We start from the raw sequence: 23,132 nt of genomic DNA on the forward strand, positions 1-23,132 counted from the left end.
AAGTAAAACAGCATTTTCTAAAATCTTAAAGGAGCGCCCTAACCAAGCGAAAGTTTATGCAAAAGGTTTAATAAATGTTATTTTTGAGATTGCCATTTGTATAACCAGATTTACGAGAAATATTTAAAACTGACGATTAAACTATGATTACTGTAACAGAAAAACATGGCTAGTTTTCGTAAGTATGTCTCATCGATTAGTAACAGAAGTGTAGTTGGCATCGTGTTTTGGCAGAAACTGGTAACCATGGTGAATGTCTAGCGCCAGTGTGGAAGAAAGCGTATTGCGTCACATTTACGCGACGGAGTTTGAATTAGCAGCGCTAGCAACACGGAAAGGCTTTGCATTGAAAATTCTCTGATTTGATCGGTGTGTTGTCAACTGCGAAAAGATGGGTCCAGTTGAGGTAACAATATAATATAAGAACAAATTATTAAATCATTTAACGAGAAAATCTGTAGGCACTGTCGTCCACATAATACCTCTGACTAGTGTTTTGTTCAGATAAATCATATAAGATGTTAGTAACACAGTTATCTTTCTCTAGCTCCTGCATATGTCCGTGTTCTCGCAGAGTTTCTCTCCCTGCGGTCGGTTCCTTGCAGCGGGTAATAACTATGGAGAGATAGCGGTGTTTAGGTGATAAAGCAAACTAAACATACAGTACTAGCACATATTGTATTCTATAGCAGTTGCTTGTAAAAACATCCTTTACTATTTCTTGCATATTTATAAATGCTGGTTTAGATAGAAGTGATGTTTGAAGAACTTTTATCGTATTCACAGTTTATCGGCTGCACTGAGTCCAGATACATCAGAGAAGAGTCAGAAGCCCATCCTTAACTTTACTGGTTAGACACATTTCTAACAAATAATTTGGACTTGATTACAGATTACTAGCCAAAACAAGCTCACAAATGCATTTTCCTTTGTTTCTGAATTCAAAACATCAATATTGACATGACCATTAAGACATATACCTTTCTGTCTCTCTTAGCCCATGATGGTCCAGTGTTTTCTCTTCTTTCCACTGATACTCATCTCTTGAGTACTGGGAATGGAGAAATAAAGGCCTGGAGTTGGGCGGAGCTCATTAAAAAGGTGAAAAGTCAGTTCTTAAGGAAATGTTTATTAGGCTGGGGAAAATTCATACTGCATCTTCTGCCTTTTTGTCCATATTAATACTGTAGACACCTTGTACATCTTGCATATATTTTCCCACAGAGTACCAAAGCCACCTGGACAAGGAAACCCAATTATGAGTGAGAGATTGTCTTTAATTTGATCATTCTGACTTGCGTATACTATGTACATTCTGATGGAACGAACAGAAGATAAGAATTGTTTTGTTTGTTTATGACCTTCATTACTGTGTATACTAACCGAATGTAAACTATCGTTCCTAACAGGACTAGTCTTGAAATTCCAGAGATTAATGCAATGATCATTAATCCAAAGGTTTGTGGTGAACCTATTTGTATACACGCATAAATAAGTTTATGTTCCTAGATTTGTAGATCATTATATATTTGTGTGTATTTCTGTATCACACTGTTTGTCACTTTAATGCCTGTTATTTTTTACAGGACAACAGTTTAATAGTCGGAGGGGGTGACAACAATATTCACATCATGGACATGGAGACTGGCATCTTTAAGGTTAACCTCAGTTAGCTATAAAAAAATGTTTACATTACATTACAACACAACACAGTAAAATCTCACAAATAACATTTTCTGCATTATTCTCAGTCAGTACTAAAGGGTCACACTGACTACATTCACTGCCTATGCTTTAGAGAGAGGGAAGGGGAGATACTCTCTGGAGGAGAGGATGGTGCTGTGAGGATATGGGGTCAGTCAATTATTATTTATTTATTTCTACTTCTCCTATTTCCTTCAGAGAAAATGAAATGAAAAAAAAATAATGATTATAACCCCTCCTTTAGACTGTCGGACAAATCGGCCAATTCACTGTATTGAAATGTTCAAATATGAGGTAAGATGCATACTTGTGGTGGTTATATACAGTGAGGGAGATAATTATTTGATCCCCTGCTGATTTTGTAAGTTTGCCTGCTTACAAAGAAATGAAGGGTCTATCATTTTTATGGTGGGTTTATTTTAACTGATAGAAACCAAATATCAACCAAAAAATCAGGGAAATTTATATAAAGGTTATAAATTGATTTGCATTTCAGTCAGTGAAATAAGTATTTGATCCCCTACCAACCAGCAAGAATTCTGGCTCCACAGATTGGTTATGTGCCTATATGGACCGCAGATTAGTCCTGTCACTTTAAGAAAGTACACCATCCCTACAGAGAAGCACAGTGTTGGAAACATTATGCTTTAGGCTTTTTCTCTGCTACGGGTACAGGATGACTTCACCGCATGGAGGGGCTGAGGGACGGACCGGTGTACCGTAAAATCTTGGACGAGAACCTCCTCCCCTTAACTAGATCACTGAAGATGTGCCTTTAACATGACAAAGACCCAAAACATATTGCCAAGACAACCAAAGAGTGGCTTAAGGAGAAGCACATTAGGGCCCGGTTTCACAGACAAGGCTTAACCTAAGCCAGGACTATGCCTTTTAGGCTAGGTTAATTTAGGCTATTTAAGTCACTTTTATTTAAATGCCGTAGAAAAAAACATTATTGATGTGCATCTTGAAAAAAATATATATTTTAAGATATGTCAGGGCAAGTTATTTTCAGGTAAGACTGCTCAAAATTCATTTTAGTCTGGGATTAGTCTTAAACCTTGTCTGTGAAACCGGGGCTAAGTGTCCTAGCCAGTCTTTAGACCCTAGTCCTATAGAAAATCTGTGAAGGAGGCTAAAACTCCAATTTGCTGAGCGACAGCCAAGAAACCTTAAAGATTTACAGAGGAGTGGACTTGCAAACCTGGTGACCAACTATCAGAAATGTCTGACCTCTGTGCTTGCCAACAAGAGTTTCTCCACCAAGCAGTTATGTTTTGCTTGGGGATCAAATACTTATTTCACTGACTGAAATGCAACTCAATTATAACCTTTATATAAAAAATGTTCCCATGATTTTTTTAAATATTCTGTCTCTATCAGTTAAAATAAACCTATCATAAAAATTATAGACCCTTCATTTCTTTGTAAGCAGGCAAACTTACAAAATCAGCAGGGGATCAAATAATTATTTCCTTCAATGTATAATACAAAAGCTAAAACAATGCATTATTGCCACTTTCCTACTTGTTCTTGCTTTGACGCTCATTCTGGAATGGTGTGTCAGGAATGTGCACGCCCACAGTTTGGGAAGTGGATTAGCTGTCTTGCCACAGATTCTGATTGGATGGTAAGTTGGAATGTTTTTTTTTTTATTGGTCTGCAGAGACAGTGGAATCGTTGTCTTTTATTCATGCGTGTTTGACTTGGCATGTGTTTTGACATGATTGTTTTTTAAATTCTTTACTTACAATCTTCATAATCTGCTCTGGAATGCCCCTATGTGTATGCTAGGTTGTAATGGCATAGTGCCCCTAATGTTATAAAGCTGTTGTCTGTTTCCTTCTTAGCTATGTGGCGGAGGGCCTTCTCTCTCTTTATGGCACCTTCGGTCTATGTCTCCTACCTCAGTCTTCCCATTGCCTGGCTGTCAAAGGGAAGCTGTGTTTTACCAGGACCTGGTAAGATTTGCAGTTTAATTTAATTAACAAAACATGGTGCTCATTTGATTTAATATATGTATAGTAACTATGTTGTTTTGTTTGTTTTCAGATTTTTGCGGTAGGTGAGGGGCCAAATGTATCTCACTGTTTACATGGAGGGACAGTTAAAGCTCAGATTCCCTGCACTCCTTTATCACTCAACACACTGGCTCTCAATCTTAAAAACACTGAACACAGGGTAGGAGCATATAATGATAGTTCTATCAAACTATACTTTATAACGTTTATTGCTATACTTTTACTTAGTATGCTCTATTATTTGCTTGTATGGTGAAGATGTCATGAAAAAATGTTTGTAATATTCACCCATTTTTTTATTTTTCAGGTTATGACAGTAGGGGGCAGCAGTCACCAAATTGATGTTTTTACCAACTTCAGTTACAGAGCTTTTTCTCTGTCGTTCTGAACAGTATTTCTCTCTTTTTTTTACTATTTGAATAAATAGAATCCTGACTTCTTTGGCAAATGCCAACCCCAAGTCATGTTTTTCAACAATACAATTGAACAATGTATTTTTATAATAAACTATTTGAATACGTTGGGATATTTGACTGTGTGTCTTCATTTTTCCACTGTAACATACATTTCAATAAACAAGTTGTCTCAAAACCTTGTCATATGCCTGGCTAGACAGCATTTTAATAGGCTACTTTGTTGTAGCTCTGAATACCTAAAATGGCTCGCTAGGTTTTGAGAGACAAAAATATGTGGTGAAAAGTCATTGTCAAAGGTGGAACAGACAAGCAGAGATAGCAACGGGAAGCCAGTAGCGGTATGAGGGAGGAGGAAACAAACTCAGGCACATGATGAGGATGAGAGTGACTCGACATTCAGGTGCGGCGGCCTCCGATGGGCGGATCTGATCCCTGCGACCGCTGGACACTGTCCGAACTTCCCCTGAACACTGGATAATACAGCAGGACTAACTAACACTGACTGACCAGCCCAGCAGGGACTTCCGCCAAGTCTTTCGTGTTTTCCACGAGCGTTCGGAACATGTGATGTGTTCTCGGTGAGCTCTTCTATACCTCCGAGTTTGATCTTATTATCTCGCGGTCATGTGGTAGAACATCTGCGGCTAGTTAAGTAGCTAGCCTAGCTGAGTTTCAAAACAACTGCGAAATGTGGACAAACGGCTGACGAGTTGAGTAATGGTTAAGTTTTCATCAAGCTGTTGAAGACGGAACTTGGAAAAGCAGATCAAGACGATAAGGTCAACTTCAGCTTTAGTAGGAACGCTTGTTTTTACAGGTGTGTCCTGATTAATCGCTTCATGTGAGTTTCTAAATTATACTTTAACGTAGAAGTTGTCAGTTTCGTCCTAAAAAGCAGTTTAATGAAGTATACCTGCATTTATTGATCTGCCTTAGAAACTGCTGTTCTTTTATTACTATTTTCCTTTTAATGTTGCATTTAGTTTTCAAGCTGTTTTCTAGCTGCTCCTGACAATAGTTTCCTTTTTAATTTCTGGACCCAGTTCGTTTTTTTTCCAGGAATTTAGTTGTGGTGCCACATAAAAAATCTGTGCCCGATTAGCGGACCTGAGGCTAGGTGTGTCAGTTTCACTTCAATTTTCTGTCTACAATGTGTATACACGGGCCTATAGCAGTCAATAATGTTAGCCAGGCCATTTAACACGATATTCGTGTTTTAATATGTCTGAGAAGCCTGTGCTCTACCAACAAAAGCAGTTCAGGAAAAACACGTCCCTTCCTGTTTTTATGGAAACTTTTTGGCAGTTTACCTAATCTGTAGCGTTGTCTTTAGTTCTTGACTCAGCAGCTAGTTTGTTCGGTTTGATGTGGTTCCTTGAATTGTTTCGTCCACTGTGTACATATACACCGATCTCCCTCAATGATACATGTTTCCGATTGTACAGGGCGATAGTGTCATTTGTGTTTAAGAGTGGGAGAAGCTAAATGTAGTGACACAGCTGTTGTTCAGGGTAGACGGGTGTGTCTAAATTTGAACTGATGCATAAGTAATACCTGCCTCTTGCTTTTTTCAGGCTGACTTTAAACAAGGGTACTAACTGAGGCAACCTGCAATTCAACAGTCACATGGAGTGAAAAAGTGAGGAAAACCCCCAGTCCCTGGATGTTTTGGTTAAACCAGCAGAATGGGATTACAGTGACCGAGATGCAATCTACATATCAGAGAAATCAAGATTTAGAGAGACATCTCAAACAATCCGCCCTGTTCTCCAGATGACTCGGTTCCTTTACCCTCATAAATCAGCTGTTTCTGTAGTGTTATTTGATATTAAACTTTAGCTATGTGGTAATCTGTTTGAACTGGAGGGCGAGTCAGCAGAATAAATTCCACATAGATTTTAACTACAGTTTCCCAATGTGGACAAAAGCAATACAAATATCATTTGACATTTAAATCGTGTTTTTACATGAACATGGTTTATTGCACTGAGGGATCAAATGTATCGCAGACAATGCCCTGTCAATGAAATCCAAAAGTCAGCTGGAATCGATAAATGACAATGCACTGCAGTCAGCTGGCAGCCGTGAGCTGGTTGTAAGGAACTGTCGGTGCTGATGATTTAATTCAAGGTTGGATTCTGAGGAAATCTGGAAAGACGATCATATGATGCTTGCAGTGTTTCACCCAAAACCTTCCGCACTGAACATCCTGGCACTTTAAGATCTTAAACGAGTGACTTTGAGGAGTTGAGACCTGATCAGAAGAATGGCAGGAAAAGACTACCATCATCTCTTCAAGCTGCTCATCATTGGTGACTCCAGTCAGTATCTCTGTGGATCTCATATGTTTGTTAACTAACTAAGTTGGTTTCATGTCTATCGTTTAACTTCTTTCCCAGTTAACAAGAATCTGTTCAGTATTGATCATGTTTAATTAAGCTAGTTTAAATCTCTAGCACCGTTTATTCATGTGAATGCTCTCAAGTTAGTTTTAGTACAGTTACTGAAACACTGTTGTGCAATTGTACGTTAACCAAAAAAGTGGAAAACTGAAATGAAACTACTATGAGTACGCCTAGTCCTCATCCATTTCTGAGTGAGCCATTGCCATGAGTCAGCGTTGATTGCATGTTAAAGGGGTCATATGGTGCGAATACGTGTTTTTCTGTGTCTTTGGTGTGTTATAAGTTGCCCATGCATGTATTAGACACGTAAAATTGCAAAAATTAAAGTGTGGGAACAAAAGATGCATTCTATCTAAAAGCGAATGGTCACCCAGACCTGCCTGAAACACCTCGTGTAACCACACCCCCACAAATCCACGTCAGTTCGTGGTATGAGTTGACTAAGACCGCCCAAATGTATACACAAGTAAGGTGGGCGTACCTGTCAGTACAATTGCTTTGAAACCTGATGTTCCAAACATGGTAAGAGGCGTTACATTTCCGTCACACGCTTGCAGTATTCGACCAATCACTACGCACTGGTTAACTGGCCAATCATAGCACACCTCGCTTTTCAGAGCCATGAGCTTTGTAAAAAATCTGCACGTTTCAGAGAGGCGGGGCAAAGAGGAGATACAAACATGCACGGTATGTGAAAATACTGCGTTTTTGAACCTTAAATCGTGTATACAGATTGCATTACATCTAAAACCAATGATAATATTCGATTTAGCCCTGTCATATGACCCCTTTAAAATATCTAGTCATTTAAACAGTATGCCAGAGACCATTTTAAAGTTATAGTTCACCCAAAAATGAAAATTCTGTCATTGTGTACTCACCCTCTTGTCATTTCAAACCTGTATGACTTTCTTTCTCAGAACACAAAAGAAGATATTTTGAAGAATGTTGCTAACTGAACAATGGCGGTACCCATTGACTTGGCATTGGTTTTGGGTCCATACAGAAGAAGTGAACGGGTCCCGCTATTGTTCGGTTACCAGCATTTTTGCACAAATATGTGTGTTCTGCACAAGAAAGTAAGTCATACAGATTTGAAATGACCAGAGGGTGAGTAAACAGAATTTTTATTTTTGGGTAAACAATGCCTTTAACAAACCTTTTATGCCTGTACCTTTCTTTGTTACAGAACTCTATAATCAGTTTTGTATGTTCACCATTTTTGTCATTTAATTGTGATATGAACCATAACGGCATCATTTAATATGCTGTGGTCATTAATCATTTAAACTGTGATATAGAAACGTGGGTCATAAATTCCACTTGGTCTTAAACTTTAGTTTAGACCATTGTCACCAATGGACAGACTAAGTCGTATGTCCACATATGGACAACCTAATATGTTTGTTAGTCACATCATGCGATTGCACTTTTTCTTTTTTATTATGGTATTATTTAATTGTCAAGGCTTTAGTATAATACTAAATAGTATAATTACTATGATACAGTGATTCATTAAAAACATTTCTCTTTAACAAACTGACTGTTTAACAAATGCTACTTCGACTTCTTACAGATGTAGGGAAAAGCAGTTTGCTTCTACGATTTGCAGACAACTCATTCTCTGGTGAGTCTGTTTGGCTCTGAGTGTGTTTATGTGTGTTTGTCATTGTGTGAGAAAGAACGAATGAGTCAGGGGGGCTGTGAATTCATGACCTATTCACTGTGTTCTCAAATACAAGACTGATTCAAGACACAGTGAGGCTGTATGTTGGCTTGAAGATATTCAAGATTTCATAACTGAGTAAACATTCATGCTCTTGTGTACTTTATAGGCAGTTATATAACCACTATTGGAGTTGACTTTAAGATTCGAACTGTAGAGATTGATGGAGAAAGAGTAAAACTCCAGATCTGGGACACTGCAGGGCAGGAAAGGTTCAGAACCATCACCTCTACGTAAGTCAAACTCACTGTTCATGAATTGTGAATAACATTTGTCATGTATTTTTGATGATTCTTATTGATTTTTATCTGTCTGTTCTCCACTTGTTCATTGCCGTCTCTGTTGGGCTTTCTAGGTATTACAGAAACACACATGGTGTCATCATTGTTTATGATGTCACAAACCCTGAATCTTTCGTCAATGTGAAAAGATGGTTAAATGAGATATCGCAGAACTGTGACAATGTCTGCAAAATCTTAGGTTAGTTTGTTTCTAACTTTGTACACACAACTTTGAGATTAAAGGAAATATGAATTAATTTTAGTAACCTAACTTCTTTCACTTCTGTCTACCTTAGTTCCCCCATGATGCATTGTAATATAGAAGATATAGATATATTAGTCAATTGACTGTAGTATTAAAAAAAATCTAACTTATATAAATTTGAATACTGTGATTGATTTTAGTGGGAAACAAGAATGATGATCCTTCTAAAAGGCTTGTGGACACACAAGATGCTCTGCGCTTTGCAGAGTCAGTTGGTGTGAGGATGTTTGAGACAAGTGCTAAAGAGAACATCAATGTAGAAGAGGTGAGGACTTTATTTCTAAATTGTCCGAGATAGCACAGGTATGTCGGTAAGATGTCTGCTAAAGATCTGAAGGTAAACATCTGCTGTGTAAAAACTTCTCGGAAAGAACAGTTTTACATGCATTCTAAATTATAAACATCTTAGATGACATCTGACAGCAGATGTCTTGGAGACGTATTGCAGATGAGCAAACTATCAAACAATGTCTTGCAGATGTAAATGCAGACATCAAATAGATGTCTGCCAGATTTTTCTGTGCTATCAGGGGTGTCGTCTAAAGAATTTTATTTCTTAGAAATAAAAAGAAAATTTTGATCATAATTCTGACACTGACATATATCCCATATTTGTGCAATATGTCTTACATTTTGTTCTCTTTGCAGATGTTCATGGCTTTCACCCACATGGTCCTCCGGGCAAAGAAACAGAGCCAGAGTCGAGCAGAACGAGAAAGGGAGAGAGAAAAGGACACAGTCCATATCAATTCCCACAGGGACAGAGAGAGGAGAAAGAAAGGGAAGAAATGCTGTTAAAGCAAAAGTCTTTGCACGTGTGGGAAGAGGGACAAATCAAACACCTTCGCTTTGCAACAAGACATTTTTATCTTAATATGGACTTGAAGACAAGAAAAGAAAATAACCTATTAAGTGCCGAACTTCACTGTTTGTTTTAAACACTTTTTTACAAGAGGGGAATTAACTTGCTTAAAAAAAACACTGGCATCAAAAGTCTGGTCCGAGAAAGACGTATGAACCGTTCTAATGTGTTAGTGTTACTGTGATTAGTGAGAGATGATGTTTAGTGTTGAATTAAAAATGGGTATAGGCCCCATGTCAATACTGTATGCAAATAATAAAACAGCAATAAAATTATTTTAAATCGCAAACACCACAACGTTTATTTCTAAGCATTTGTGAAAGAAGCAAGTGGCTGTTGCATGAACTCGATGGCTTGTCGTCTTACATAACAGTTCGACCTATATAACATTACATAATTTCTCATTCCTTGTTTTTTCATGGATTTACCTTACTGAATAAAAAAAGTGAAAGGGCTGTTTGTTTAAATTGTGTTGGTACCAGAGCCGTTGAAAAACAGAGTTGCGACACACTTTGAAATCGCCGCCGCGTGGTCACGTGGTTCATGGAGCGCTCAATAGTTCCAAACAAATCCGTGCTGTCAAGCTATTTGAATGGATTTTAGCGGTACAGACAACAGCAACTATATTTGTGTAAATAGATCGTGAATCAGTAGAATTGTGTACATGGGTCCGGGCACTGGTAAGGACCCTGGCTCCCTTCTCATTGGGACACCGTTCACTTATTTTCCTGTGACGTGACTGCTTAAAGTTAAAGTTTTTTAAAGAAATTAAAAATTACAATGCCTGTTTTTTCATGAAATACTGCAGTGTTTATTGTAAATAGTTTATCATTGTGGGTCATTCTCTTTTTAAAAAAACGTGTGGCCTCATAATCTTTAGTTAAAATCTGAAAATGCACTTCCATCCTGTAATGGCTACACATCTTAGATGACGTATGTTAGACGGCTTAGGCGGAGCATCCGGTAACTCCTCCCCTTCAACTGTCAGTCTGCAACCAGTTCCATTTCAAAATGCAACGGCTGTTTTTATACATCCATTCAAATCGCAGAAAAAGATGAAAGCCACGCCCACTTTTTTTCTCATTGACAATTCTGTTTCATCCGTCAAAATACGGAAGTATTTGTACGGAAGTGACCGACATCTTTCTGATTTGTTTTAATACTGGTTGAAATACATATGAGAAACACTTTCATTATTCTATTATTTCCATCGATGCTCCCTGGTTTTTGTCGTGCATTGTGGGAATTTTTAGGGAACGAACGTTTTAGTGCAATGGCAGGATTTGCTAATGAGACAGGCAGCCCTTAAAATGGCTGACTCCCTGGTCAGTGCTACTGAACAAGGGAGCTGATTGAGACACAGGGCATGACACGAGTTAGTTCCGCATTCCATTCTTCCAACGGACGTCTATACGAGTGTCGTAACTCTGTTTTTAAACGGCTCTGTTGTCTCAGCTGACCGATGACAGATATATGACGTCACTCCGAAACATGGCGGCCGAGAGCGAGTGAGTAGTGAGCTGCTTGTAAATACTGACAGAATTCTACACATATTACGAACTCTTACACAAATTAAATGTTGATGATTTATAAACAAAGTATTGTATTTGTGAGCCTTAAATTAGTAGAATGTTCAAGCGTGTTTGTTAACGATGTGCTAGACCTGTCATACCCGTCTAAATCTGATGGACTAACTAACATAACGTTACTGTATTATGTAATGTTGTGTTACCTAGTAACCAATTGTCAGTTTACCTGGCTAAACAAATTGTCGGAAGCTATTATAAATTAATTCATAGTTCAGTCTTTGGCCTAATTTAAATTCATGGGTGTTCGGAATGCTTTGCTATCAACGTAAACAAATGCTCATATGTATGCTTTTGGCCATTTCCGGTTATCTGTAATATAAGTGTGAAAAACTCATGTCGATGTATTTTTTTCACACCGCAGTGTCCAGTCTGAAATTGAAGTGCTGCAGTCCATTTATTTGGATGACCTCTGTGTTACTCAGAAAGATGAAGGGTAAATCTTGAGCATTTGTTGCAGTTATAGCTTTTCATACATTTTACAGGATTAATAACTTTCCTCTAAATATCCTCTACAACAATAAATATGCTATTATCTGTCCCATTTAGAGGGTGGATAGTCAGTCTGGTGCTCTATCCATCTACTGCAGAAGACTGTCTCTCTCAGTTTGTCCGTCTTACACTGACAATGGATCTGTGTCTTCAGGTTTGTACCAAACTTGTGTAAAATATAATTTATATAATTATCATACTTTTTTCTATGAGCAGCTTTGTGTTACTCCAAGTTTTTGACTGTAACTGTTACTCATTTCCAGTATCCATATTCATCTCCCTGCATCTCCATTCACAATCCACGTGGTCTGTCAGATGATATTCTGCTAAGGTGATTTAGTATTATTAAACTTTGTTTTTAAAACTTTTAAATATGCTGTTTTACTTATTCCTCTCTTTTTCCCCAGTTTACAGAAGAGTTTGCAGATGGAGGCAGAGGCATGCCTGGGGACTCCTGTACTTTACCAGCTCATAGAGGTTTGGATTTCCACACTGTACTGTATATCTACAGTCCCTTTTCTTACTTCTGTGATACAAATCTTTTCATCCTCACAGAGAGCCAAAGAGATTCTGACACAGAGCAATATTCCCCATGGAAACTGTGTTATCTGTCTATATGGCTTTAAGGTTGGTATTTATATTTCAATAGAGAGAATACCACCAATGTATGGACTTATTGTCTTATCTGTTATGTTTGTACTATCAATGCATTCTGCAGACCAAGACATTACAAAAACTAGAAACTAGATATTTTGGGATACATTTAGTTTTCTCTGTTTAATCTCACAATAGGAAGGTGAGGTCTTCACTAAGACCAGCTGCTATCATCATTTCCACTCTCACTGTCTTGGTCGCTACATCACTTACTCTGAGATGGAGCTGAAGGACCGTGAGCGAGAGCTGAAGGAGGATAAGACCAGAGACAGGACACAAGAAGAGGTGTGGCTTTAACACTGTTTTCTTACTGTTTTGTCATATTGTCTATAATGTCAATAAATCACATTTATAGATAATACTTACATAATCTCCTCCTTGTTTCTTCTATTTTTATTAACAGGAGTTGGCCGTTGTTTGCCCTGTATGCCGAGAGCCTCTTACCTATGATTTGAATGCCCTCCTGTCCTCACCTGCTCCTAGTTTCACCCAGGTACAACTACATCATGACATACTGTATCATTCTCTGTGGACACAGTGTTGGCAAAATAAACTGTTCTGTGCATGACTTTTATCATTGTTGGAAATGTCAAGTGGACAAAGTCACTCTTGTGTTCAGTGCCAAGCAGATTTTTTTAAACAGTACGTCATTGTCCTGTGTGTAGTCTTTCTTTTTTGTGTAACTTGTTGTTAGCTGCCCAGCATGTCTAGAATGAAAGCTGAACACTCCTATGCATGCATACTGGTCACATGCTGTGGATACACATGAGCATTGTGTTTATTATTCCTTCACACACAGCAGGAGGATGTGGCCACTGGTGAGGAATTTAAAAAGAAATGGGCAGAACTCCAAAAGATTCTGGAACGGCAGAAGGAAAAGGGTGGAGTTATTGACCCGGAAGCGGAGTCTAATCGGTTTCTTATTCACATCAATGAGGTAAATCCTGAATTAAACATTTTTTACAACTATTTGTTCTCAATTGATATTAAATTAAGACATTTTCTGTGTTATAAAGGCTCCAGAAAATATTTCTGAAACCCGTGGTACAGATGCCTCAGGTGCAGAATCTTGTCAGTCACTCTCTTCCCCGTTCCCAAATTCTACCAACACAACCCAAGTCCCTCCAAGTCAACGCAACGCAGGTCAATCACAGCATCAGTCCAGTCACGACAGAAGACAACAAGGTGACTTTAGGAGAGGTCGTAGAGGAAGAGGTGGTGGAAGAGGTGGTTCAGCACGTCATGTGATAATTACACCAGGGATGGAACGCATAAGCAAGCCCTCACAATCTTCTGATAAAATGAACTGTGTCAACTCAAATCCATCAAGCACCACATCACAAAGTGCAGCAAAGGGAGAGGCCTGTGAATTCAGTGCAAAACTCAAGCAGCCTTTGATCGATGAAGAAGAAAAACCTGTTGCTACAAAAAAGGACACTTCCAGTGGAGAGGATGTGAGCCAACTCAGAGATGTGTCAAAAGATGTTTCTCAGACAATCTTACAGGAAGGACAACAGGAAAGGGAACATCTGGGTAGAGGATTAAAGCGCGGTAGTCGTGGCTCAGGACGCCATCACGGACACTGGCATGAGAGGAACTTTAAGGGACCCAATCACTGGGATAATTCTGGGGGTGTTGGCCACCATGGAGGAGGACACAGAGCCAGAGAGGGAGGAGCTGGTCATCATCACAGAGGAGGTGGGTCACACAGAGGAGGTGGGAGGGGGTTGCATCAGAGAGTGGAAAAAGAATTCAGGAAGGAAGGAGTGCTCTGACAGTGGGAGAGGGGAGGTACAGTCAGAAGAAGCATACCTCCCAGTTACACCAGATGTACCTTCATTACTGCATCTACAATAAAATTCTCCACAAGCATTTAACCGACTTAAGCCTGTTTTTCTGTCTGTTATAAGCACAACATTGTTAATAGAGAAAATGACAGAAAATAGTCTTGTTTAGCTATAGATTCATGCTGCATAACAAAAATGTTTAATTTTATGTAACCAGTTACAGTTCATACTTTATACTGGATTAGTAAATATCACTGCACATCTTGAAAAACATGCATTTTTACCTAAGACTTAAAACATGAGATTTTTCAAATGTTGCTTAAACTAGAATGATATAGGAAAAGTTTACCAGACTGCCCTCCTGTTTAGACAGGGAAACTGTTAAAATGAAATGTATAGTGAACAGTAAGGATATACAAAGTAAAACATAAAAAATTGATAACGTTTATTCAGGATGAGGGGGGGTTATCCATTGGCTATTCGAGTGAAACAAAGACGCTGGTAGGCCAGAGACAACAGTGCACTGCGCATGCTCGATTAAGCGCGGTGCGCAATGTTTTGAAATCCACGATGTCCAACAACAGTCGTCACTCAGACATGAGCAGCTCGTACGTTACGTGCGGCTCGGAGGAACGAATGGATGTTGAAATAGACGCTTGTCATGCCGGAGGTATCCGAGAACACATGGAATCGGCAACACGAGCGGCATGTTCATCAAACGGCAGCGGCGGGGAGGAGGATGAAATGGAGGCCGCGGATCGTGAAAGAGAAGCCGCGGGCTCGAGTACGCCGCGCTCTGGGGATGGAATGGCGCATGTCTGCGGCAGAGAGCAGGAGGTGTCGGTGGAAATTGGGGAAACTTACCTCTGTCAGCGTGCGGACAAGACATGGCGTAAGTTAATAACGGACACGGCTAATAACATTATATAAAAAACAGTTTGTTATTGTTGGTTTGATCCCATTTACTGTATAATATACACATTACAATACACAATAGCAATGCTCGCGCATGTACCTTACCTTATTAATGTATGTTATGATTTTTTACTTTATCCCCAGATTCAGCAGAGGTTATTCAGTCCAGGCTGAACGAGCAGGAGGGAAGAGAGGAATTTTATGTCCACTATGTTGGATGTGAGTGTTATATCTAACATTACATAACTAAGCAGCCACTGCACATGCCACCAGTATCTGCTGGTATAGCCATTTAAATTGACATACATCCTCTCTCTTTTATTATTTGCAGTCAATAGGCGTTTGGATGAGTGGGTTGGAAAGTCTCGTTTGGCACTGACAAAGACAGTAAAAGATGCAGTAAGAAAGAGTGTTGAGGAGGGTGGTGGAGAGCTTGGTGACCAGCCAGAGAGGAAAATCACCCGAAATCAAAAGCGTAAACATGATGAAATAAACCACGTTCAGAAGGTTTGTATCCTATGTGCATAATTTTTCTGTATAAAATCTCACTGAGTTAATAAGTTACATATTTAGTTCTTGTACGAAATCTGTGGGCTTATTTAAAGTCTGAATATCAGTCTTATAGCAACCATATAAGTTTATAACACACCTTCTTCCTTCAGACTTATGCAGAGATGGACCCCACCACAGCAGCCCTGGAAAAAGAGCATGAAGCGGTAAGATAAGCATTGTTTGGTTGATGCTCAGCAAAATAGTATTTGCACCAAGCAACTGTTTTATATAGCATTACACACCAGACAGTCTTTTTTCAATGTGATGAAAATGTCCTGTAATTTTTCATTTTTAGATAACAAAAGTAAAATATGTGGACAAGATCCAAATTGGCAACTTTGAGATTGATGCATGGTACTTCTCGCCCTTCCCTGAGGACTATGGAAAACAGCCCAAGCTTTGGATATGTGAATACTGCCTGAAGTATACGAAGTATGAGAAGACTTTCAGATACCACTTGGTCAGTCCTCAATAAGACTTTGTTGTTATACAAGCTTAATTCTTGCCATTGAACCATAGGGGGTGCTGTATGTCTTGGGTGGTACATTTTGTTTCTTAGATTTTTCCAAGCATTTGTCCTAATGAAATTAGATTGGTTGGTCTATATCTGTCAGCTGTTTTCAAATGATTCTGGTTTAGAGCTTGCAGAATTTCTATCGTTACCATATCGTCTGTCATCAGTAAGGTTCACAATGTTTTTATTCAATTTCTTGGAATCTTTTATTTTTCCTGCATCTTTGTTCTTCAACTGCTCCTGTTACAGTCACAGTGTCAGTGGCGTCAGCCCCCAGGCAAAGAAATATACCGCAGAAACAATATCTCTGTATATGAGGTGGATGGGAAGGACCATAAGGTGAGACAAATTTCGTCCATGTCATTTATTATAAAACTGATTTCATACCATCTTTATTGTAAGTAGTAGGTTTCCTCTCACTGTTTTTCTCATTGTCTTTGGCCTACTTTTTGCTGTAGATCTACTGTCAGAATCTATGTTTGCTGGCAAAACTCTTTCTGGATCATAAAACACTTTATTTTGACGTGGAGCCATTCATCTTTTACATCCTCACAGAAGTCAACAAACAGGGAGCACACATTGTGGGTTACTTCTCCAAGGTAAAGCCTTTGTGTCTTTATTTGGTCTGGTTTGTGACAAATATATCAGGGTTGATTATTAATTGAACGTTTTTCTTGAGCAGGAGAAAGAATCCCCAGATGGAAACAACGTTGCTTGTATTCTCACTCTGCCTCCATACCAACGAAGAGGTTATGGAAAATTTCTAATTGCGTTCAGTAAGTTTCACTCTTGTATCACTGTTTTAGTTTATCACATTTGATCTAATTACTTAAACATATTTATAAAAATGACTAATTGTTCTTTCTGTTTTATGTTGCTTGTCAGGTTACGAATTATCTAAGCTGGAGAGTTCAGTGGGTTCTCCAGAGAAGCCTCTATCGGACTTGGGGAAGCTGAGTTATAGGAGTTACTGGTCTTGGGTACTGTTGGAAATTCTCCGGGACTTCAGAGGGACACTGTCCATAAAGGACCTCAGGTACATAACATACAAAGGTTAAAATTTGCATGCAAAGAAATACTCTGTGTTCTTACACATACACTCATTTATATCCTCATAAATCTGTAAACCAATCCAATCTTCAAAAATATGAATGAATAAATAAAGTTGATCTATGCATATTTACTTACTTTGCTGTGTGCTATTAACAGCTAAGGTTTTAATAAACAGACCTGACTAAGAAATAATGTCTATGCCCACAGTCAAATGACCAGCATCACACAGAGTGACATCATTAGCACACTACAGTCTCTGAACATGGTCAAGTACTGGAAAGGTCAGCATGTCATCTGTGTCACACCCAAACTTGTAGACGAACATCTCAAAAGTGCACAGTACAAGAAGCCACCAATAACAGGTAATAGTTGTTTTCTTGTTTTAATGTTATGTGTGTTGTGTTTTAAACTGTAATTAAAACATGTCACTTTTTTGCATTTTAACAGTGGACACACATTGTTTGAAATGGGCACCACCTAAACACAAGCAGGCAAAGCTCTCCAAAAAATGAGGCAGAGTATGCATGACAAAACAATGAAGAGAGTAAGACTTCTCCTTCACCCCAAATGTTTGTCACAGTATATCCAAACGTCCTGTAGGAATACTTTCTCAAAGAGTGGAAGATGTAAATTCTCACTGTACTGAATATGTTATCTTTTTTAAATAAATGGAAAAATAATACCCATGACATTGTTTCTGAGCCTTCCTTAAGTTCATTCAATCATTGCATCAGTGCAGTGCTGTGGTTGATCAGTGTTTTGTAAAGTGGTTTAATATTTAATCATGGACTCCCCTACAAGTTCACATGCTCACATGCCTTATAATTGAGTACTTGAGGATGAAAAACTGATATAAAGCAACAGTTATGCTAAATTATTCATCAGGCAGTATAGAATAACCTATTTCTCATGTAGCACCTGTCTGCCTCTTAACTGAAAGTTGATACTTCATTGTCTATGGATAAGAATCATAGGTATAAGAGTATATATAGGGTAAGTGACGTCTTTAAAAGAATGGTCTTATGTAGACTTATGAAACAACAGTTATTTTCATTTGTTCTAATATATCTCAATGTTTTGCTTTAGGACAGAGTGCAGCATGTGTATAAATCATTTCAAGAATAAAAAATAAACATTTTTAATCTTATATGTATAATAATGATAATGAGATCAAAATAAATATGGCACAATCCATACATTAATTTCACGAGACGGTTCTAACAAATTAAAAATAAACTAAGATTTTGCCCTCGAGGGCAAGCTACAGGTAGCCTATATTCAGCCAAGACAATGCAATATACAAAAGGGTGGTAAATCCTGAGTAATTACTTAAAATTGTTGTCCACCAGCAATCTCCATATAACTGGACACCACGAAAGACAGGAATTTTTTCTTTCCTCCGCTATGGTGAGAATGCTGAGAACAACGGGCTCATTATTTGGGAGGAGACTGAAACCGCGGGTTGTGATTGGATGCTGCCAGCAGGTAGACGCGAACAGGTACTGTGGCATCCAACGATTTCTTGCGTTTTCGTTTGGTGCTCTTCTCTTTTGTTCAATCTCAAGGCTTATCTAAATTAATATAGTGAGTATAAGAGCGTGTCGTTTCGCTTTCAAAACAAGACATACCTGGATTTTGGCGCGCATAAAGTCTTTGGGTGTCGGGGTTTAAATTTGTTGTTCTTAAGAAACGAATAACTAAAGCGCGCGTCAAAAGGACGGAGATCGTTGATTTTTCTGTTCAATCACAGTTATTTTTCCATTGGATATAAACCTGGGACCTCTGACATTCCAAGTAAGTGAGTACCGGTCTTGGTTGTTTTTTGTTGTTGTTGTTGTTGAAGCGGGAGGGTCAAACCAAGGACAAACAACGTAATTTATTCTTTAAAACATTCAGGTAATTCTTTGCCGAAAACTCAACAGAACGGAATGTGTGATTCAGTAAACTCCCCGCTGCTGATTCTCTTGGTTGTAACAGGTAGGCATCAGTGTGTGAGGCAGTAACAAACCACTAGATGTGATCTAACCTTATGATTCAATGTACTCATTAAACCCATCATACCTAATTCATCTTTCTGTCTTCAAAACTACTCCCAATACAGGTGTGTTGATATGTGAGGCACAAGGTAATTCTTTTTCAGTTTATACAATTTCTTTAGGTTCGTAACCTTACCTGTAACAGTTTAAACACACCTTATGTCTCATGTTTGTGTTGCTCTCAATATAGACAGTAGGTTTATGTAATAATACTCTGGAGGTTTGTTCTGTCAGTTGTGTTATGTATGGAAATCTTTACTGTGTGGGCATTCTAAATAATCTCTGACCTACTGGCATAAGTGTGTGGCAGGCCACCCCTGGGGAAACGCATTGTAGGTGGAGTTGAAACATCGGAAGGGGCATGGCCTTGGCAAGTGGACATTCAGATGGGAACTGCCGGCCATATTTGCGGTGGATCTATAATAGCAAGAAACTGGGTTCTCTCTGCTGCACACTGCTTTCTTAAGTAAGGCAATGATTTCAACAAATGTCACCAGAATATAATGGCCTTAAAAGGATAGTTCACCCAAAAATGGAAGTTCTGTCATCATTTACTCACTCTCATGTCATTCTAAACTGGTAGTTTTTTCTTCTGAAGAACACTAAAGAAAATGTTGGTAACCAAACAACAATGGACCGCACTGACTTTTGTGTTCTATGAAAGAGTTATATACAGGTTTCAAACAACATGCGGGTGAATAAATGATGACAGAATTTTTATTCTGCACTATCCCTTATATAAATGATAAACCTTTGTTCTGGTCTGTCTTGAATACTTCATAGTAATCCTCAAATGAGAATCTAACATCACAATATTCCAAGCATTATAGACAAGGAATAAACCAAATATTCAACGTTGCATGGGAGCTGATGTTTTCTGTTTAACCAACAGCCCTTCCAAAGTGTCTTCATATCGTCTGAACATGGGACGTCATCAGCTCAATGGCTATAGCCAGTTTGAGATGGTCAGTCAAGTGCAGCGAGTGGTTGTTCCAGAAGGATACTCCAACCCACAGGAGGGCAGAGATTTAGCTTTAGTGCAGCTACGTTCTCCGCTCACCTGGTCAGACAGGATCCAGCCTGTGTGTTTGCCTCATGCAGGGCTCCAGTTCGACAGTGGAACCTTATGTTATGTCACAGGCTGGGGTCACACACAGGAGGGGGGTAAGTCCATTAATAAAAGGAAATACATTGGATTGAGGTTGATGGATTATTCAGTGAGAGCATTAAAATGAGCTCAAAAGCCAGAGGAAAGAGTAAAATTGGGTTTCTCAAAGATTTTTATTCGAAGATGAGCTTTTCTGTGATCTAAGTGGGCGATCACATAGAACGCGCTTTTCATGTTCGAAAACATTTTGGTTGAGTCTTTGATTTATGTTGCTAGGTAACCACAGAAACAGCTGTCTTGTCAGGCAAGGATTATAGCGTTCTAGCTGCTGTTAACTGTCATGTTATCAGAAACTTTAAAAAAGGTACAAGCAGAGGGCGCTTGCTCGGTTAACCCGCGTCAGCCAACACAAGTTTCTCCTTCATCATTGCAGTCTCCGGACGTTTCAAGCAACTGTAAATTTCCGTCACCACCAGTGTTGCCAACTCTTTTCAATGGAATGTAGCTAAAGCCTGCCCGAAAAGTCGCCAGATGACAGCACGTGCTAATTAATGCGTTTATAACCCGGACATAATTGCCACTGCTTTATAAAAAAGATAAAAATACATTTTGTAACGTGTGCTTGTCAATGATTGTGTTTCGTAATTTGCTTTGCTTCATTCTTTCATCCAAATAGTCTCTCTCAATGGAACTGGGGCACTGCGGGAGGTACAAGTGCCTCTTATTGACCGGTCTTCCTGCCAGTCAATGTACAAGATTCAAGCATCTGATTCAGAAAGGGTGAATATCTTATCAGACATGATCTGTGCTGGATATATGGAGGGAGGCAAAGATTCCTGTCAGGTATGAGAGTAAACATCTATGTACTACAAGCTGGTTTGCAATCAGACATCTTACACATCATTCAGTAGCAACAGATCACTATGTGTGGTGTTATTACAGTTAATTACGGTCTTGCAGTCTAAATAACTATATTTATTTCTCTCAGGGGGACTCTGGGGGCCCTCTAGTTTGTCCTGCTGTCAACGGGACATGGATTCAGGTAGGAGTGGTAAGTTTTGGACTTGGGTGTGCTCAACGGAACCGACCGGGTGTCTATTCCAAAGTTTCAAGTTTTGCAGGCCTCATCCACTCCACGGTTCCAGAAGCTCAGTTGTTGGGTCATGCTTCGGAGAATCAATGTCAAACATCTCTAATTCTAGGCCTCTCTTTTGCATTAGTTTTCTTTTGGAGACAGTAGATTGATAGAAATATGACGCAATCACAGCTTCCGTTCATGAATTCATTCAGCTAATAGCAGTTAATCGTGTTGCTCAGGAGCAAATTACCCTCCACTCACATTACAATCGGGACTCGACTTTCCTTTTCATAAGTCTCAACTACATTTTAATTATGCGTTATACTTTAATGTCTTTAAGAACTAATGACATCTGCTTGTTCTGTTCTGTTTACCCTAAGGGGGTTATCGCTGCGCTGTTTTGCCCAGAACAGAACCATACTACCAATCTAAACTGTATACTAATTGTCAATCACTTATGGTACTGTTATAAAGCACACCAGTTTTGTTGGTGTGGCACTGACCTGCCATGATACTGTGTTTTGAATGCTGGTATGATGAGAAATGTAAATAATGCAAAACAAGTGAAAGTTATTATTATTATTTAATTAATGTGACATGATGAAGTGATCTGGTCATCTTATCCTGCCTACTGAACTAATCTAGTTTGTTATACTATTATTATTTGGTATTGGACTTTTTTTTCAATTGCACATAAACAATGTTACAAGGACCTCTAAACACTGCATATGCCAATATCATAATACATTATTTTATATAGCCTGTTATGGTTGTTTTTTATATGAAAAAATGAATTGACTGCATATTGTTGCACACTACATGTTACCATATCACATAACTTAAAATTAGTGTTGTTATTTCTTATATTTTATACATTAAGGTAGTATGCCACTCCTTTTGCACCCTCTCTTTTTTTCATGCTTAGGACAATGGTTTGTTTGCCTTTTAGTTTTAATTTCCAGCATTCCTTATTTTGAGTTTTATACAGTAAAGGTGCTACATCCAATTGTTTAAATGGGACATTCTACCAGAAACGTACATTAACCCTGACAGGGCCTGACACTTTAGCTCGACCTCCTAAAAAAAAAACCCATACAAAAACAAGCTTAAAATCATACAATTAAATGACAGAACTCACCCTTGATCAGTGTCAGCTTCACCTCAGTCAAATGATGTCAAACCAAAGGCATATTGCACACATTTTATGTTGAGTTTTATGTAAACGTGACAGGACTGACCAAAAACATGGGGACTATGTTATATACTATAATACTAAATATTTATTTGCAGAATTTATGTAGAATGTCTTGTTTTTAATCAATTGATATGAATGATAACAACTTAAACATGCTATTCATGGAGTTTTTTTCTAAATAATTTTTTTAGCATAACAAAACTATGAAAGCTGTAGGTCCAAGGACAGGATTTGTGATTTTCAAAAGTGTTTTAAATAAAGAAAAAATTATCTGAGAACCTAATGAATTACTTATTCCTTTACAGAACAACTCTGTAAACGTTACAGTTTTAGACATTTTTTGGATTAAATATTCACTGTAACAGTTCAAAGACAGATGATGTACGTTTCTGGTAGAATGTCCCACATTGTTTTATGTACATAATGTAAACAATAAACAAATAAAATATCTGTGTTGAATCTTTTGTTAAACTAAATGGATT

The 23,132-nt window shown here is 38.4% G+C and overlaps 5 protein-coding genes across 6 annotated transcripts; all 5 read left to right on the plus strand.

The window, feature by feature from the left end:
- Positions 1-279: 279 nt before the first annotated feature.
- Positions 280-4,245, plus strand: thoc6 (THO complex 6). Its single transcript, XM_057346012.1, has 13 exons — positions 280-406; positions 548-639; positions 787-851; positions 998-1,101; positions 1,225-1,262; positions 1,410-1,458; positions 1,587-1,658; positions 1,752-1,854; positions 1,949-1,998; positions 3,272-3,334; positions 3,555-3,665; positions 3,757-3,885; positions 4,033-4,245. The coding sequence occupies exons 1-13, from the start codon at positions 392-394 to the stop codon at positions 4,111-4,113; spliced, it is 972 nt and encodes a 323-aa protein (XP_057201995.1). The 5' UTR covers positions 280-391; the 3' UTR covers positions 4,114-4,245.
- Positions 4,246-4,424: 179 nt separating this feature from the next.
- Positions 4,425-8,757, plus strand: si:dkey-16l2.16 (ras-related protein Rab-35). The gene is made up of 5 exons (XM_057345058.1): positions 4,425-4,719; positions 5,716-6,462; positions 8,123-8,173; positions 8,382-8,505; positions 8,628-8,757. Exons 2-5 carry the CDS (start codon positions 6,408-6,410, stop codon positions 8,755-8,757), a joined length of 360 nt encoding a protein of 119 aa, XP_057201041.1. The 5' UTR covers positions 4,425-4,719; positions 5,716-6,407.
- Positions 8,758-9,624: 867 nt separating this feature from the next.
- Positions 9,625-14,284, plus strand: rnf25 (ring finger protein 25). Its single transcript, XM_057345054.1, has 10 exons — positions 9,625-11,188; positions 11,631-11,702; positions 11,816-11,912; positions 12,022-12,089; positions 12,166-12,235; positions 12,314-12,385; positions 12,551-12,697; positions 12,816-12,905; positions 13,212-13,349; positions 13,429-14,284. The coding sequence occupies exons 1-10, from the start codon at positions 11,154-11,156 to the stop codon at positions 14,185-14,187; spliced, it is 1,548 nt and encodes a 515-aa protein (XP_057201037.1). The 5' UTR covers positions 9,625-11,153; the 3' UTR covers positions 14,188-14,284.
- A 362-nt stretch (positions 14,285-14,646) lies between these two features.
- kat8 (K(lysine) acetyltransferase 8) lies at positions 14,647-17,923 on the plus strand. Its single transcript, XM_057345055.1, has 11 exons — positions 14,647-15,091; positions 15,259-15,333; positions 15,446-15,621; positions 15,777-15,830; positions 15,962-16,126; positions 16,430-16,519; positions 16,639-16,779; positions 16,863-16,956; positions 17,066-17,216; positions 17,441-17,595; positions 17,681-17,923. The coding sequence occupies exons 1-11, from the start codon at positions 14,770-14,772 to the stop codon at positions 17,743-17,745; spliced, it is 1,488 nt and encodes a 495-aa protein (XP_057201038.1). The 5' UTR covers positions 14,647-14,769; the 3' UTR covers positions 17,746-17,923.
- A 237-nt stretch (positions 17,924-18,160) lies between these two features.
- Positions 18,161-23,103, plus strand: si:dkey-16l2.17 (serine protease 33). 2 transcript variants are annotated; one of them, XM_057345057.1, is made up of 7 exons: positions 18,161-19,027; positions 19,130-19,210; positions 19,335-19,358; positions 19,570-19,735; positions 20,162-20,433; positions 21,054-21,220; positions 21,366-23,103. In XM_057345057.1, the coding sequence occupies exons 2-7, from the start codon at positions 19,162-19,164 to the stop codon at positions 21,615-21,617; spliced, it is 930 nt and encodes a 309-aa protein (XP_057201040.1). In that variant the 5' UTR covers positions 18,161-19,027; positions 19,130-19,161; the 3' UTR covers positions 21,618-23,103. The 2 variants fall into 2 exon arrangements, with proteins under 2 accessions (XP_057201040.1, XP_057201039.1); XM_057345056.1 differs by having other exon boundaries at positions 18,161-19,210.
- The last annotated feature ends 29 nt before the right edge of the window (positions 23,104-23,132 follow it).

Source organism: Triplophysa rosa, linkage group LG11 (genome assembly GCF_024868665.1).
Source record: "Triplophysa rosa linkage group LG11, Trosa_1v2, whole genome shotgun sequence".
In the NCBI taxonomy this organism is placed as follows: domain Eukaryota; kingdom Metazoa; phylum Chordata; class Actinopteri; order Cypriniformes; family Nemacheilidae; genus Triplophysa; species Triplophysa rosa.